The 17,748-nt window shown below is 49.5% G+C and overlaps 1 protein-coding gene across 2 annotated transcripts in view; it reads left to right on the forward strand.

The window, feature by feature from the left end:
* The window catches only part of EXT2 (exostosin glycosyltransferase 2), a 145,584-nt gene that overhangs the window by 20,152 nt on the left and 107,684 nt on the right, over positions 1–17,748 (forward strand). For both annotated transcript variants that reach the window (XM_070564874.1, XM_070564875.1), the window contains exons 5-7: positions 6,257–6,452; positions 8,204–8,343; positions 11,174–11,267. In XM_070564874.1, coding sequence (XP_070420975.1) covers positions 6,257–6,452; positions 8,204–8,343; positions 11,174–11,267 — 430 coding nt within the window. The remainder of the gene's footprint in view (positions 1–6,256; positions 6,453–8,203; positions 8,344–11,173; positions 11,268–17,748) is intronic.

Genomic DNA, 17,748 nt, shown 5'->3' on the forward strand with positions numbered 1-17,748 from the left:
AGATACAGGTTTATTTCTGGACTCTCAGTTCCATTCCATTGGTCTGTGTGTCTGTCCTTTGCCACTACCACACTGTCTTGATTATTGTAGTTTTGTAGTAAGTTTTGAAATAGATGACTGTGCATCCTCAAACTTTGTTCTTCTTTTTCAAGGTTTCTTTTGGCTGTCAACGGTGACTTTGTTTTAAATAATGAGACTTGAATAAGTACAAATAAAAAACAGCTAAACTCCTCATGCTTATACGACTATAAAACTAAAATGAGTTCACAAATTAAATACAAACAAATCTGCAAAACTGATAACATTTAGGTTAACATAATGTGATAGCCGAGGCTTTCTTTTTGACACTGTGTTGTGTCTCTCAAGGTGAATGCGGAGTGAATTGTGGGCATCTTGGTTTGGCGTGTCTGTGCCGTGGCACACTGGTGATTATGTACTCTTCCTACTGCGTTTTCTGTTTGAACCACCAGGAGGCTTCCCCTTATACAGGGTATTGTGGCATTGTTTATCTTCATCTAGTACAGACACATGATTCATATTTTTCCCCAATATTTTATTGTGAAAATCTTCAAGCAGGTGGCCAGGTTTACAAAATTTGACAGTGAACACGTCTACCCACCACTTAGATTCTGTCGTTAGCATTTTACAGTGCTTGCCTTACATGGTTTACATTTCAGGTCTTTCTCTCTTCTCATTAGCCCGCTAAATACAGACGTGGATACTGGAAAATATTTAGCAGTATTCGTCCTTAGAAATGAGCAAAAATATACCTGTGCTAATTTTTTTTGGTCATCATCAAGGTGAAAATACAAAAATAATTCTTACAGAGAATTTGCAGCTCGGAGAAACTGATTTAGTTGAATGCCATGTTTCGAGGCTGGATTTCCATACATTGGGGGGGGATCTGTGTGGGCCCCCCGGGTGCCCTTTGGGGCCGTATGGGTTTCTGTCCTGTAGCCAGCATCTTAATGGGCACATCAGTGTACCATTAGACAGGAGTAACTGTAATAAGTACAGATGAGTCCATTGAACTTGAAGAGTTTGCTGCTTCTGTGAGCGTTTACTTAAATTTAAATCAGTTGTATGATTTTAAAAAGTTTCTTAACCCTTTGCTTTTTCTTTCCTTTTTTTTCTGAAGTTGTTTGTTCTGGAAATTACTTAATTAAATTTAGTTCAGTTTGCTTCAGTTCAAATCAAACGTTTATTGAAGACCTGTCGGCCCAATTGGGGCCAGGCTGGTGGTTCCCAACAGGGGTGTGGGGTTGATTTTTGCCCCTCCCTGGGTACATTTGGCAATATGCAGAGCCTTTTTTTTTTGGTGAGGAAGATTCACTCTGAACTAATATCTATTGCCAGTCCTCCTCTTTTTGCTTGAGGAACGTTGTTGCTGAGCTAACATCTGTGCCAGTCTTCCTCTATTTTGTATGTGGGTCGCCGCCACAGCGTGGCTTGACCAGTGGTGTAGGTCTGTCCCTGGTATCTGAACCCGTGAACCCGGGGCCGCTGAAGCAGAGTGCACCGGACTTAACCACTACGCCACGGGCCCAGCCCCATAGAGAGCCATTTTTGACTGTCATGACTGAGGGGGTGTGTGTCAGGCGTGTCCAAGATGACCTCCCATTTCTATGATTTCCCAGGAGGTGCTCACGGCTGTGATTTATTAGAGCAAAAGGATGCCAAACACTGTCCGCAGAGGGAAAGGGCCCATGGGGTGAAGCCCAGGGAAAGCAGGTACAAGCTTCCAAGTGTGCTCTCTGGTGGGTGACACAGGACATGCTTAATTCCCCCAGCAGCAAAGTGTGACACCGTGTGTGGATGTTCCCGCCAGGGCAGCTCCTTAGAGACCTGTGCCCAGGGTTTTATTGGGACCTTCTCACCTGGGCAGTCTCTGCTTGGCACTTTCCATAATTCCAGGCTCCCAGAGTGGGAGCAGGGGTTCTGCAGAGACCACTTCGTTTGTACAAACAGCTTGGACTCAGTGAGCTACTCTTGTCAGTTGTGGGGATGGTGGGAGCTCCCCACAAATCGGAGGTCCCATGCACCAGCCAAGGGCTGACCTTTCGGAGGAGAGCGGTCAGGCCTACTGTGTTAACTGTTCTGCACGGGGGGCTCCTGGCATCTGCTGGGTGGAGGCCGCTGATCCTCTGCAGGGCACGGGGCATCCCCCACGGCAGAGAATTCCTGGCCCAGCGTCATCAGCGCTGTGGTTGGGGGGCCCAGGCGGAGCAGGGTGAGCGGCAAGGAGCCGGTCTGTCGGGCGCGTGGCTGCCTCGGGGCCTCTGTGTCTCCTGAGACGCCTGCACTGAACTCCCCTGATTATCTGCCCTCCCCTGTGTGCATAATCCAGCTCTGCCCTGTTGGTTTAGGACTCGTAATTCCCTTCAGCTTTAATCCAGGAAAAAGGAAAACGTACTGAAAAGAAAGGATTTGCTGAAAGCAAAACAGAAGAGCAAACCAGTCTGAGCAGTAAAAATCACTTTCACAGATTTAAGCTGTTAGGTGGGTGGCACTTTCTTAGTAACTTAATCTCTCCAGTTTTTAGGTATATCTCGACTGAAATTAAGATCTTTGACTAGATCACTTAAGGTCTCAGTTAGTTTCTGAAGTTCTGTGGCTCAGTAACCCGTTAGAGCAGCGATGTATCTTCAGGGCCAGCAGACCGAAGGGAAAGGCTGCGCTGGGCACGTCCTCCCTCTGCTGGCCGGTGGGTGGATTTCTGCAGCTCAGTCGGGCACCGCTCTCCATTTCCCTGCCAGCTTGCGGCTCGGCTGTACAGTTGTGCTGTTTCTTTTATAACAACATTCGCCTCCCTCCGGGGAAAAAAACAAACGGAGAAGAGAAAGGCTTAGAGAAGAGAAAGGCTTAGACAGGCTGCAGCCCCTCTCCCTTCCAGGGCGTGGGAGGAGCCGGCGGTGACCTCAGGCCACGTCTCTCGGATTGTTGCCCTTTGTGAGAGTTGCTCTGTAAGGGGATTCCCACATCTCTTGAGGGCCACGTAGAGTAGCGAGAGCTTTGTTTTTATTTTTATTTTAAATCTCTCAATATTTTTTCAATGGGAAGCTGAGGATTGTTGCTATTGATAGCTTCTTCTCACAGCTGTGTTGGCCTCAGCTGGAATTCTTGTCATTTTCTCTCTGAAAGGAACTAAATTGGGAGTTTACAACTGTCGCTGTTGAGGGAGGGTTCAAGTTCTCAGCATGCTTTGACTTCAACTTAGAGATCAGCGCTGCTGGGAAGAAACATGAAAGCGGAGAGAGTAATTTTAGTCCCTAGAAGAAAAACAAATCCACCTCAGGATTTTGTTTGCTTAAAACTAAAATGGGCGTACGCCATCAGCGCTCTGGCAGGGTGGGGAGAGCCGGCGTGTGAGCAGGGGGACACTTTTAGGCTCTTCTTCACATCTGCATGCTTACGCTGAAAATGGAGAGGTGGTGGAGTGGGGATCCGCTGATCCGAATGTCACAAACAGAACTTGGTTTCTCAGCGGTGAAACAGCTCTCCCAGAGGCCGTCTTTACTCAAGGGTTTCTTTGAGCAGCACACGTGACCGTGCTCTTTCTGTACGTTCAGCCTGCCCGGGCTCTAACGCTGTTCCGGGCTGCGCAGGTGCTCTCCTCACCTCGCTCGGTCTCCAGCATCCCACATTGGGTTGCCATAGCCACCGCTCCCTCCGCTCCCAGTGCAGAAACCTCACTCATCCTCGGAGGACTCTCGTACCCTGCACTGAGCACCTCCCCACTCTTCCCCAAGTAGAAGCTCTCGCCCCACTGGGGCTTCAGCACTCCAGGTGGCCAGCGCCCCGCCCCACCATGCAGAAACGCCCCTTTCCCTCTAGGCTTCCAGCACTGTGCTCTTCCGCGCTCTCCTGCGAGGACGCCCTCTTGGATGCCAACATGTCTGCTCTTGTTCTAGTCAGTGTGGCGCACCAGTTTTATGCTAGCAGCTCTGCCTAATAGAAAGTCTCCAGAAACATCCAGCACGTTCTACTGCTCCCTGAGATCCTTCACAGAACCAGAGTCTCCAGAAACATCCAGCACGTGCCAGTGCTCCCTGAGATCCTTCACAGAACCAGTCTTAGAACAGGAGAGACCTTCAGGGCCTTTTAGCCTTAACTTGATGCTTGACTTCTCACTATAACTTATTCATGAAAAGTTTTCTGATTTGTAATAAAAAACCCAGTCCATTTCATTTCCAAATAGCTTTAATTGTTCAGGTGGTTTTCCTGCTGGCCTTGTGAGTTTGACTGTAAATCTCTCTCCTCTTTACACACAGATGGTGTTCACTTTGAGACGATAGGAGAGCGCTCCCTCTGCGTGACCTTCCATCACGAGGTCATCTCCCTGAAAATGAATGCTTTTACGAAAGAAAAATGGTTGAGGCTCTGGGCTGGGAGTAGAACCCAAGAGACGGTTTCAGCGTCTAGGAGGAAGAATTTTGGCCATAAATACGCAGTATATTGTTCAGTAAATTGTAATTTAGGGGGAAGCTGCCCGGGACGGGGGGAACTAGTCTGCAGTGCTGATGCAAACTGCCTTGCTGGCGGGTTTGCTCTTCCGGGTCCTTCTTGCCTCCACTTCCCTGACCCTGGCCTCTGGCTCTGAACTGCTGTCCAGGGATCCTAACGAGTGGAACTTTCTGCAGTGAGGAGGTGATCTGTGTTTGTGCTGTCGGGTACCCACTGCCCACATATGGCTATTGAGAACTTGAAATGTGGCTCCTGGTACTGAGTTTGTTTTGTTTAAATGGCCACGTGTGGCTAATGGCTGTTAGACAGTGGAGTTCTAGGCACTCTGCTCATCTCCTTCTTTCCCAGCTGTGGTGTGGAAAATACTCCTTGCTTTTAGTTCAGCTGTGTAAAGAAATTACCCAAAGAAATGGTTCTGAGGACTTGAGAGCAGCCTGGCTGTGGGATGTGTCACTCTGTTTTCTGGGGTGTAGCTGGCCTGGCTGGCAGGGCGTGTGTTCACCTTCTGCACGCGTTGCTCTGTGTGTCTTGGACCTGAAGCTTAGTGCTTGGTGGCAGGTGACGGCCTGCTCAGTTAGGGAATGGTTCTTCCTTGGCCATGGAGGGATGAGTAATGCATTCCCCAGCTAGGACGTCCAAGTACGTCCAAGAAACTAAAGCAAGACAGTTGCCCTTCCTTTCTCCCCAAAGCAGGATAAAGAGAGAGATGGGTTCACAGGGTAGAGGTTTTTGGTCCTTTCTTATGTCCAGACTTGTTCAGCTTGCCTGGTGGCCCTGCCTGTGAGATGCGTGGCCCTGGTGTTTTCCCTGGTCTATGCCAGTTAGAGAAGATTCCAGTGAGTTCTGCTTCTGGGTGCGATGGGTGTTGCCTTTCTTCCTGGAACCTGCCTTATGTTATTCTTTTCTTTGACAGTGATCCCTCAAGCTGTATAGTGTTTATGCTCTGTAACCTCTCCGCCTTGTGGGAATCTTGCCTTCCAGGAGGGACTGACTTACCATCTGGTCTGCCCCAAGTCTTCCCCTTGACTTCTGGCCTAACTTGTTCACATTTTGTCTCTTATGGAGATCTAAACAGCACTAGACCCTTGGAAATCCTTTCTTCACTCCATTTCCTTTGAAGCATCTTTGCTATCAAGATGTTAACACTGATTCCATCCTTTGGTGAAGAGAGTTTTTTCCACTTGTTCTTCTCAACTCCCGATTCGGTCTTCCTAATGTCCACGTGGTCCTGATGATGGGGGCTCTGTTTCCCTGGGGCTTCCTCAGAGCATAAGGATGCTGTTCAACAGCCAGAGGCAGTCTCTGACCTCTTCTGATTTTCCAGCCAGGGCTGCCCAGTGAGTTTTCCTCTTCTATTTGAAGGATGCAGCCAGCTCTCAGTTCCTTTTCAGATCAGAGAGCTCAGATATTACTAGTGATAACGTGTTGATATTTCTTCCAAATAAACGACCAGTCAGTCAGTTTCTCTTTTTTTCCACACACACGTGTTTATAGCAGGCTCTCTAAGCCTGGCGTATTAGAAGCATTTCCTCAAAACATTAAGAACTTTTCCCAGATAAAATCTTTAATGATTGCATAATATTTCAGCGCATGGATGAGTCATACCTTACTTTCTTACAGTATATAATACTTTAAATGTTCAGCGATGCTGCAGAGCATGATTTCCCCACAAATCGAGGGATGTGAAGACGGGAGAAAACACCTGTCGCCATAAGTGTAACATCAGAGTGTGTCTCACGTCGACTAACATCCCAGCTGTGGCCTTCCCGTCTCCTCTGTCTCTCCTCTCTAGTCCACGGCGGTACTTCCTCCTGTCGTCTCAGACGGCTCTCCATCCCGAGTACAGAGAGGAGCTGGACGCCCTCCAGGCCAGGCACGGCGCGTCGGTGCTGGTGCTGGAGAAGTGCACCAACCTGTCCGAGGGCGTCCCGGCCGTGCGCAAGCGCTGCCACCGGCACCAGGTCTTCGATTACCCCCAGGTGCTGCAGGTGAGTGTCCTCACGACCTCTCTCCAGGCTCAGGGGCGGTCACGCACAAGCTGCAGTGACCTCTTCCCCAGGGGAGAAGGCCGCGGAGGGCTCTCTCGACTGCGTCCGTGGGTCTTCAGGCGCTCCGGCTCTGGCGTCTTGTTTGTGCAAAGCTGCCTGGCCTCTGAGTGTTCCTCCTCCTTTCAAGGACTCGTTATACTTTGAAAACCCCAATCCGATAAATTTATGAAGAAGCCACACAGACAAAGCAGACAAATGTCTGTTGCTTTTTCCGCTGTTTTTCTAAGCCCGTCCAGAGAAGCTGCCTTCTTTAAGGCGGCAGCTTGTGTCCTCTGGCTGTGCTGGCCCACGAGGCCGCAGCCGGCTTTTCCTGGGAGTGGAAGCTTTTTATTTTTTATGTTTTGTCTTTTGGTGGTGTTGCCCTTCTCACTTCCTACAGGTAGCGTGTCCTTCCCTACATCACGCGAATGGCAGTATTCCCGTAACCACTGGCAGGGCAGACCTTTTGGGGATGTTTTATAAGCAGGATATTGGATGTTCCAAAGGCGTGGGGGCTGGGAAAGGAGAGAGTGAGTTTTCTTCCCTTAAATATTTAAAATACCGACAGGTAGTTTGACAAGTATCAAGGAGCTGGTGCGACTTTTTTGTTTTTAGCTCCAAAGAGAACTGGCCCGTGCTGAGATTGTTCAAATACCTTCAGAAAGTGCTGCACCTCCGCCGGAACGTCTGCCTGATAACGGTGGTGACGCGAGCAGGGTGTCTGCAGTACCCTTTGTCTTAGACAGGAAGGCTGGTGACGAGCACGTGGGTCCACATCTGGGCCCGCCTGTCGGGCGGCCGAGCGTCCCCCTGCCCCTTCACGCGCCTCGATGTGGCTCGTCTCCCCCTCCCGCTTCCTCCTCTGCGTCCCCACCGGAGTTTGGCATGTTGAGTTCCGTCATGTTTTTTCCTGAACTTTCCTTTTCTCTAGCTTTAAAGATTAAACAGCGTTGTTGGTTTTTTTTTAATCTTTTTTTTTCCCCTCCCAAAGAGGCAAAAATCGGGAGGAACAGTGTGTGAGACAGGGTCTTATTTTGGTTTACCTATCGCAGCTGTTTTTACCCCTGTCCATCTCATTTTCCCAAACATTCCCCACATTGAGCGGGTTTGAGGGAGTGAATGGGGAAAAGATTTCTTGAGGTTTTGCTTCCTCTTTGATTTATCGTTCTTAATAGACCATATCTGTCTTAATGTGTTTTCAAAGGCATTGCATTCATGAAATGAATGTCTTCTCTATGCCAAGCACGCTGCTAGATGCCACGGGGAGTAGAAAGATGAAAGGAGATTTGATGCCTTTCCCTTAGGGGGCCCTCTAGAGAGCCCCATGTGCTCAGACAAAATGATTCTGTCGTAAGGTGGGCTCAGGTGGGCGCTGGGCCACGGTGTGTTTGCGTGGTGCGACGGGCGGTAGAGCCCGGGCTGCAGGAGGTCCCGAGAGTCCAGAGGGAGACCTGCATGTGGGTTGTGAGCGTTTTCAGAATGCTCAGTGGTGGCGTTGAAGTGACCCCGAAGAGTGGAAATGGGAAACATCGCAGCCGGTTCAGCTTTTCGGTCTTCCTGGTGTGAGCTGTTCCCTTTAGTATGTTTGTGTCAGGATGCCTGCCTCTGCGTTGCTTGGCTTCACCCCCGGGAGAACCTCGTGGTCTGCGGGGATCGGAGTGAAGGATCCGCAGAACTGGTTTCTAATCCGCTGCCTCCGCCTGTTCCTGCAGGAGGCCACTTTCTGCATGGTCCTTCGCGGAGCTCGCCTGGGCCAGGCGGTGTTGAGTGACGTGTTGCGGGCTGGCTGCGTCCCGGTTGTCATTGCCGACTCCTACATTTTGCCTTTCTCCGAGGTTCTTGACTGGAAGAGGTGAGTGTCGCCTTCTAATCGACTTTGCGCTGGTGGTTCTGTGTATTCGATTTCAAAGCCCCCCAAATAATGATAATGCGTCCCTTGGTTGGAGGACTACTCCTTTAGAGTGTTTTGCTAAGTTTTCCATCAGGGGCGTTAGTCCATTGGCCTAGAGCAGAGGTTGGCAGACTGAGGCCTTTGGGCACAGTATGACGGGCTGCCAGTTTTTATAGATAAAGTTTTATTGAGACACACCCACACCCTTCATTTATATATTGTCTCCGACTGTCTTTGTGCTTCAGTGGCAGAGTTGAGTAGTTGCGACAGATTATATGGCCCACAAAGCCTAAAATGTGTCCTGTCTGGCCCTTTACAGAAAATGTTTGCCAACCTGTGGCCAAGAGCAGTGGTTCTCACCTATCGCTGCAGGCTGTATTGGCCTGGAGAACCTTACAAAATGCCTGGGCCGCTTCCCCAGGAGCGCTGGGTTTCAGGCTCCCTGGGTGTGACGTGTGGCGCAGTTGAGAGCCACTGCTCTGGAGTCTGCTGAATTCATCCTCTGCGTGGATGAGGGTGTGGCAGTGTTCCCACTGTACAGATGGACAGACGTCGGTTCTGCCTGGTTGTGCCTGTCAAGGCTGTAATTAACGGAATAGCCCTCTAGTCTCGTGTTGTTTCGTTTCCCCAGGACTTTGGAGGTTAAAGACTATTGAAAATTAGTTCCTTTTCTATATGCCTCCCAGGCTTTACTTTGCCTCAAACACTTAATTGCTTTCTTCTCTCTCAACTTTCTTGATATTTCTATCCAAGTCTGATCGTCACAGGCATTTGAACGATTTAAGTGGCCCTTGTTTGTGTGTACGTTCATTCAGCTCGTATCAATGGGAATGCCTACTTCGGAAATACAGTCTCTGCTCTGAAAGAGGCTGAATCTGGTGGGGATGACAAACCAGCAGTGGTAATGATGTGTGATAAGGGCTCTAACAGATGCACGCCCAGGGCGATGGGAGCCCCGTCAGCGGAGGGAGCCTGAGGCAGCCTGGACGAGCAGGGCAGTGAGGTTCCTTACATCTTAGAGAAGTGATGAGCCCTTCCAGTCACTTATTCGTCCCTGAAACGTTTACCAAGGGCCCTCTGCTAGACAGGGACACAGGGACAATCAGGGTCAGACCTTGCCTTCCAGATGCTCGCAGTCTAGGAATGGAAGATGGACGAGTAAACCAGCAGGGCCCAGACGCCGCGGTGAGATGCCGCCCTGGCTGGCTGGGATGCCAGGAGGGGAGAGAGAGGGAGGCACGCAGTGTTGCTGTGGGATCGGGGAGGGCTTCACAGAGGCTGGCCCTGAGCTGAGTCTGGAGCGAGGTTCCTGGGAGGATCTACGCCTGCTGGAGCGGTTGTAATGGTGGGGAAGCTGTGGAACGGCTCTAGATTTGGAGCCAGAAGGCTGGCGTTTGGATAACCGGCTCTCTTACTGGCTAGCGTTGTGATCTTGGCAAATCACTTAATCTTTTTTGAGCCTCAGTTTTCCCATCTGTATAGTAGAGTTCATTTGTTTAACAAATATAACGTGCTAGGCAGTGTACCAGGTCCTCAGGGTGTGCTGGGGAGTGGAACCAGGTGTGTTTCCATCCTAATGGATTGGCCTAGTTGGGGGAAGGGGTGTATGGTTTTAGTAAATTAGTTTATACAAATGTAATTACAAACCCTGCAAAGTGTCGCGAAGGGCGAGCCATCGCTGAGTCCTCTCTTTCCTTTACCCACAGCATCTACTCTGTTAGCAAATCCTGCCGGCTCTTCCCTCTCGACCCTTTCATCACTTCCTCCCTCCTCAGCATCCCTTGCCTGGTTTTGCAATGGGCTCCAGTGTTCTCCTGGCTCCTGCTCTTGCTTCCTGTGGTTTGTTCTAACGCTTTAGGCAGAATGATCCCGTTGGAACACAGTCAGATCATGCCATGCTTTGCCTGTCTCAGGCGAAGCCTGAGTCCAGAGTCTGGCCTGCAAGGCCCTGGACGCTTTGCTGGGACTCCCTCCCGTTTCTTTGTCTCCTGCTGCTCTCCGTCTTCTCTACCGTACTCCAGCCTCGCTGGCCGCCTTGCTGTTGCAGAACATTCCCGACCTGCTGCTTCCTCAGGGCCTTTGCTTGTTGGTCTTTCTGCCTGGAGTGCTCTTCCCACCAGTATTCTCACAGCTCCCTCACTCCCTGGCCTTCTCTGTCAGATTTGTTCCCACTGTTGTATTACCAAGACCTAGTGCATGATAGGGACTCCGTGAATATATGCTGAGTAATGAACGGAGTTGAGTAGATACCCAAAGGAGAGCAGTCATTGTTGGTTTAGAGTGGTCTTTGGAGAGTGGAGGAGAGTGGACCGGTCAGTGGCATTTCACAAGCAAAGAGCCTGTGGTGGGGTTTGTCAGGTGACCGAAAGGCACCAGTGTGGCTGGAGCACAGCAGGGGAGTGGACGAGGGACAAATGATGGATGGAGTAGTGAGTGGGAGGTGAGAAGATGGAGCCAGGGAGAACGATGGATGGAGTAGTGAGTGGGAGGTGAGAAGATGGAGCCAGGGAGAAGATGGATGGAGTAGTGAGTGGGAGGTGAGAAGATGGAGCCGGGGAGAATGATGGATGGAGTAGTGAGTGGGAGGTGAGAAGATGGAGCCGGGGAGAGAACCCTTGGAGAAGGTCGGCGTGAGAGAGGGAGAGGAGGCAGACCGCTCACTGGCCCGGATGTGGGGTGGAAGGAGGGTCCGGTGTGGTTTCTGCCTGCGAGAATTAAACAAGGTGAGGTGCGGACAAGCGCTTTGTGTACAGGGCTGTCCATATATAAATTGTTTTGCTGTTGTCTCCAGAGCGTCTGTGGTTGTGCCAGAAGAAAAGATGTCAGACGTGTACAGTATTTTGCAGAGCATCCCGCAAAGACAGATTGAAGAGATGCAGAGACAGGTAAGAGGCCCGATAGGCCTGTCGGGAGGTGACACGGTGGTGCAAAAGGGTGGCCTGGACTGCTTGGATAGTGAGCGACGGCAGCTGGACGCGTGAGTGGGGTTTATTTCCTCCACTGCATCAGCCACCCACACTGAACAGAAGAAAAGAGTGTCAGGGGAGTCGCATCAAATAAGGTTTGAAATACTAACTGTCGGGGATCTGCGAATGCTCCTGAGTAGCACGGTGTTCTGGATGGGAAGCTGAACTTCTTCGGAAGGTTGTTTTCAGAGCAGGTGATGGTTGTAGTGACGAGGACAGCCGTGGAAGCCGGGACATGTCAGGGTGATGGTCTGAGTTGCTGTCGACCCTGGAATGTGGTCTCAGCTGGCCTCAGTCCCCAGTTCAGACGACCTCCGTCCATAAGTGGCCCCCCGCCCTAGAAGAGCTGCTGGGCTCCTGCCCCCCTCCCCGAGTTTCTCTCCCACCTTGCGATGCCCCCTGGGCGGCTCCTCACTGTCTGACACGCTCCACTGGGTGTCCCGTTTAGTCCTGCTTCCCTTCCTTTCTCCTGAGAGAAATTCAGTTGGGCTTAAATGTCCAACAAGGTGAAAAAAAAAAAATTAAAGACTATCCCAATATTGGTACTGTGCTTGTTTTTTCTTTTTTTAAGGATTTTAAAAGTTTTTATTTTTATCACAATTATCCTTGCAGGAGATGAGCGGAGAAGAGGTTTGGCGGGCCCTCAGCGTTAAGTGTGTGCCTGTCCCCCGCACCCCCTGTTTTGGTCTGTACCCACCCACAGGCAGAGAGCCTGTATGCGACCTTCCAGAGTAGGGGTCTCAGGCCTCTGTCCGGGTGAGGGCAGGGTGGCCCCCTGGCTGTGGAATGGGTCAGGATCTGGGCTGCTGAAGTGCATTTTCAGTCCGCCTCCTGCTGCCCCGCCGGGCCCCGCCGCGGAACTCAGCATTTTGCCGGCTGATTAAGGATGAGCTTTCTCGGGCCTGTAGAGTCGGCTGTCACGCCTCCTCCTGCAGTTCAGCTTCCACATTTCGTTGCTGTTAGCTCATCTCCCATCCTCTTTATCTTAGAGTGATTGTGCCTCAGTTTTTAAAAATTCACCTTCATTGTCATTTTAAGGTTTTAAGAGGGAGGGAAAGTTAGTGGAGTGATTCAGTCCCCGCTCTGTTATGATACTGAGCTTTTTAAACCAAAGGGACGGCTGCATCGCGCAATATTAAATATCTAGGTTCTTACCCTAGACTGCCTGGGTGGAACGCCAGCTCGGCTGGTCGCCATCTCTGTGCCCTTGGCCACGGATTTGCCTTCTCTGGACCTCAGTAAGCTCATTTGTGAAGCGTTTTGGCGTTCTGATTTGAAAACAAATCCCAGGTTGCTTTCAGCCTCGCCGTAGTCTTTTCGCAGCATACTCGTGTTTATTTTAAGTTTCTGTGCTTCCCAGTTGTTACCTAACTGCTGACCTTGTCTGGGCTTTAGTGAATTAGAAAATCAGTCCAGAGATCTCTAGATTCTTAATCCAAACCTGTGGTTCTTACAACTTATGTAGGAAAAATGCTTCTTCAAGAGGCCTGGTGTTTGCGCTCCTGGGTTTCTTTTTATGGCATCTTGATCTATTAACGTAACTGAGTAGAGAACCATCTGCTGAATCAGATGCCATCTTTTACTAGACTCTAGTCTAGGAAGGCCAGGAAAAAACCCACCACTTTCGTGCTGGCAGGAGAATCATTTGGGTTTTGGAGCAGAGTACCTATGGCAGCCTGAAGAACTCTGTTCACGGGGGCGTGGCTGGGCATCTTCAGAATCATAGAACTGTTATGACAGAGTGAATAAGGGCCATTTCAAACAGTGTGCTTTTAGTTTATTTGGCTTCAGAGAGATATAAGACTTGGGTTTGAGCCCTGGTTCTGTCCCTGTTAATTGTATGGCCGTGACAGGTCACCGAAGCCCCCTGGCTTTCATTTCCTCATTTATGGATGAAGGAATTGGCCAGACCATCTCTCCTGTTCCGTTCAGTGGTTAAAAACTCTCTGAAACTCTTGTCCTTTGCAGGACTATTCCTGTCCTTGACAACAGTGGTAATTAAGAGGTCATCTCTTCTCCCCCTGAACACCTCGTCCCGAGGGCCAGCGACCTCCCCTGTGTTGAGCACCCTCCGTCATGTCAGCTTGCAGAGAAGGGCGGTGCTGCCCTTTCCCGCCTGCCTTTCTCAGCGTCTCTCCTGCCCTGTGACGCCCCTTTCTGCAGCTGCCTTCAGACCCTCTAAAGCTGCAGTGCCTGCTTCAGTCGGGCTCTCCTTTCTCCCAACATTGTGTTCCAGAAATGACCCAGGCTGGGCTGATCTCAACTCGGGGTGAGAGGGTCTGGTTGAAGTAATTCCCAGGCAGGTATAAAGGATGACTAGGTTCAACTGTGAGGTGCCAGGAGCACCCTCTCCTCCTCCGATGTTGTGACAGCCAAAAATGTCTCTAGATGTGGCTCAGCGTCCCCATGGGGCAGCGTTGCTGCGATCAGAAGCCACTGTGCTGTTGATAGGCAAGGCCTCATCTCTCTAAGAGGGAGTTCTTTAGGACCCTTTCCAGAATGTGCTTGTCCTTTTGCCCTCTGTTCACCGTCCTTCCGTTTAACCTGTCTTTGGCAGCAGTAACTGAAACAATAGCATACACCTGGTTCCGGAAAGTTTGTACACCTTAGTGAGTTCTCCTCAGGGAGATCCAGCTTGGATCCTTCTGTAAGACAGGCATAAACTTTTAGGGGAAAACCTGCTGCATCTGTAGTTGACCCCTCAGGGGCCCTGGTTGATGTGTCACAATGATGAGCTGAGACTGAGGAATGGGGTCTGATTTTCTGGCTGAGCGACTCAGAACCAGCTTAAGGAGCTGCACGCACACTGGTAGCCAGCAGAGGTCTCCATCCACTTTGAAGTGACTCATTTTCCTTCCGACTGTTGAAATGTTTCGGAGAGCTCCTCTGGGGCTTCACGCTGACATTCTTCTTCCTCAGCTCTCCAGAGACTGGTTCTTTCCGACGAGGAAGAAACAGTGCTGAGCACAGGGTTTTGCTCTCCCTCCATGGAATAGAGCTAAAGTTTCTGAACTGACCCCAAAATGTGGGCTGGGATCCTGGCGATGAAGGTGTTGCAGTAACGTTTTGCAGCTTTTCCAGTTCAGGATCAGTTCATACAGGGGATCAGATTCATGCAGTCTGACTGAGGAACGCAGAGGTGGAAGTCCTCGTGACTTGGGAATTAGGCTGCAGCGAGGGAGCAAGACACCTTGCCTGGCAAGGAAAAGTCCTGAAATGTTCCTCCTGCCCGTAGCTGTGGCGGTGAGGCAGCCGTCGCGTGAAGTACAGGGCTAGAGCCCGGAGGGAGAGCTGCGGTTGAGCTAAGTACAGCCTGTGTCTGTCATCTGCTGAAGGCCCACAGCGAGAGGGCCGGCGAACGTGGCATCGGACAGGCTAGGTTGGCTTACGGGTTTTTTTCGTGGGTAAGTTAAAAACCGGTTCTTTCAATTAGTAGAGGAGAATAATTGTAGCAGTATAAAGCCAACTTACCAGTCTGCCTTTTATTGTCCTATGAGCTAAATTAATTAGTCAATTAGTTTAGTGAAGCCCTAATTAAGTGTTGTTCCCCCAAGGGGAGACAATGGGAGATAGTACAGTCTCTGTGATCCCCGCTCACAGAGGCCCGGCGCTCGTCTTGGGGATAGATGAGCGTAAGCACACAGAAGGCTGAGAACGTGTGCACATCTTCAGAGTAGGTTGGAGTCTGACATGGAGGGGGCGGCGGGGGCTAATGTCAGGGACAGGTTTACTGGGGCGTAGCATCTGAGGTCGGCCTTACGATGGAGGGTCCCATCAGCCGTCTTTCTCACACTGGAAGGCAGGAAGAAGTACGCAACTAAATATTTTTCTCTGGTCAAAAGGAACATTCGTATCTCTAGTCTCACCTGAATCACAGTGAACAAGAGAGCAGTCTGGGATCTCAGAGGGCTGGACAGACACTGGACTGGATAGTCAGAAATGTTTGCGTCCACAGGGAGGAAGGTGTAAATGGATCCCCAGTCTATCTGTTGAGTGGAGTCTCCAAACATTCTTTTATTGGTCAGTGGCTCCACCAGCAGTGACCTCTGACCTCAGCCACACCAGGAGGTGGAAGTCAGGAGCCTGCCTTGCCTTTGAACTCTTCTTTGTACTCAATTGACTAGGAGCCTTGGAGGTGGCAGAAACATTCAGCGTCTTCTTTTTGCTCTCGCCTTTAACACTGGGTCACTTAAAATATTAGTTTCTTTTCAGTGTATTCCATTGACCCGTCTCAATTTGCCTTCATATTTTCCTGCTATGCCTACCGAATATATGTGCTGCAGAGGAGTACTCGAAGATAAAATGGACTGAGTAAGAAAAAGGCAGAACACATCTATTGAAGAAAATAAAACCCTAGGCACGTGGTCCCCCCTTCTCCCAGGACTGTAGTGGGGCCTGGCTGCGATAAAGGAGAGAGCAGAGGAGAGCACAGAACACGGCAGACGTGTGTGTCCACCAGAGTTCACGCCCTTCGTTCATAGAGGGCCCCTAAAATGAGGCTCTTATTTACACATAACATCGACACATCGAATTAGCCAGTTTGGGTACCCATAGTAGTTTAGAAGTCACAAATTCGAAGAGGAGAAAGACACAAGTGAGTGTTTCTGAGATGGGTCATCTGCCAGTCTGGCCTGAAAAAACGCAGTTTTAAAAATAGAGCTCTCAGCATGTCGGATTTATGGCTGACAGCTTTCAGCTTCACTGCATCCCGGGTGTATCATTGTAAGATGGCAGAATTCCTCAATTCAAAGAAATATGTGTGTGTTTGGTTTTCATATTTCAGATTTCTGACATCCAAGTGAGTCTTACCATCAATTTGAACACTGAGGACAGTTTCTGTTCCTTCCCCCTAAAGCTGTTATTGATGAGGCATCCTGAAATTGAGGAAATACAGACCCTGCTATTCTTGGTGATGCCCTGGAATCTTGAAGTGAAGGTTTAAATGTTGTTTAGCATATATGTATATTTAAAGTATTGGCTCTTGTGTAATATATTTTAAAAAGTTTTCTGTCTAAAATGTTTTCAGTTTTTATTTTTCCAAAGCGTTTTGTGATTCACGTAAAGGTGTAAACCCTCTGATGTCTGGAAACCTCAGCAGCCCAGACGGCGTATTCTCTGAGGGTTCCCAGTGCTGGTGGCTTGATGGTTATGTCCACTGACAGTTACGCAGCGGTCTGGGTCCTTTCTCCCTGACTCCCCCCCCCCCCCCCCCCGCCACCACACACACATCAGTTTACAAAGCAAACTCTGAAGACAGTAGTTAGAAGAAGAATCTGAGTTTTTTAATGTGAGAAAACGGAGAATAAAGAGACATAAAGTAACCCTCCCGAGTCCACATCATATGTGAGGGCCAGACAGGGAGCGCACTCTGTTTTGCTGCCTCCAGTTTTATTCAAATCACAGAGCTGTGTGGCCTGGATTGGGGCTAAAAGTCAGGATGAACTTCCCGGTCATTCACACTAACTGCTTATTGGCTAGTCTTCTCAAAAAACTGGTTGCTTGAGACATTTAGGACTGGACACATCCTGGAAATATATTATGAAGAATGTGGAAAAGATTTCACTTCTCATTTCCAGGATCGATATTGTAATGTCTGTCATTCTTTTTCCCCCTACTGTGAAATTGAAATTTTTTTTATGTACAGAAACTGAACTCTCAGGGCTGTTTAAAAAATGCCACATACTCCCTGCCTCCTCTCCTCCCCCACTCTCCAGGCCCAGCGTGTCGCTCCGAGCTGTGTTTTCCAATCTCTGCTTTCGTACTTGCCCTAAAAAAAGCTACTGGATCACTTTCTTCAACAGAATCCATTGACCTGATCCCTGGAGGTCTTCCTGTGAAACAGACATCTGTGGTTCTGACTCAGAGCCAGGCTCTGTGGCCAATGGGAGAGCCTCGGGGACGAATGTAGTCACTTGATGGGATATTTTGAATTTCATAATTTTTTTTTAATGGCACCGTATACTTTGTGTTTGAGTTTTCCTGAACGTATGCATCCATATTGTCCAGGAGACCAGTCCGTGTACGCTGTTTAAAGCGGGAGAAAATAAGGACCCGTTTAATTGGAACTCTTAAGGAAGAATGTTTTTATGTGTTTAACTTTTTTTCAACTTTGGTATTAAGAACCTTATTGGAAAAAGACTTTTGCCAAGTATCTGATGGGAAGCCAAGAAAAGCATTTTAATAGAACTGTCTCAAATTTATGGTGCACTGGGGCCTGTGAATAAATTTTCCTGTCTTTAAGGTTTGGGCTGATTTGCAGTTGTTTTGTAGAGCTTCTGAGACTTAAATCCTCGCAGTCTGGATGGAGAGACCGTACAGCGGCTTTCCTTGGCAGCCTTGGCAACCCTCGTCCAGGGCAGACGTAAATGAGTGGTACGGAGCGTGGTCTCTAAATGCTTGC

Source organism: Equus przewalskii, chromosome 11, assembly GCF_037783145.1.
Source record: "Equus przewalskii isolate Varuska chromosome 11, EquPr2, whole genome shotgun sequence".
Taxonomy (NCBI): domain Eukaryota; kingdom Metazoa; phylum Chordata; class Mammalia; order Perissodactyla; family Equidae; genus Equus; species Equus przewalskii.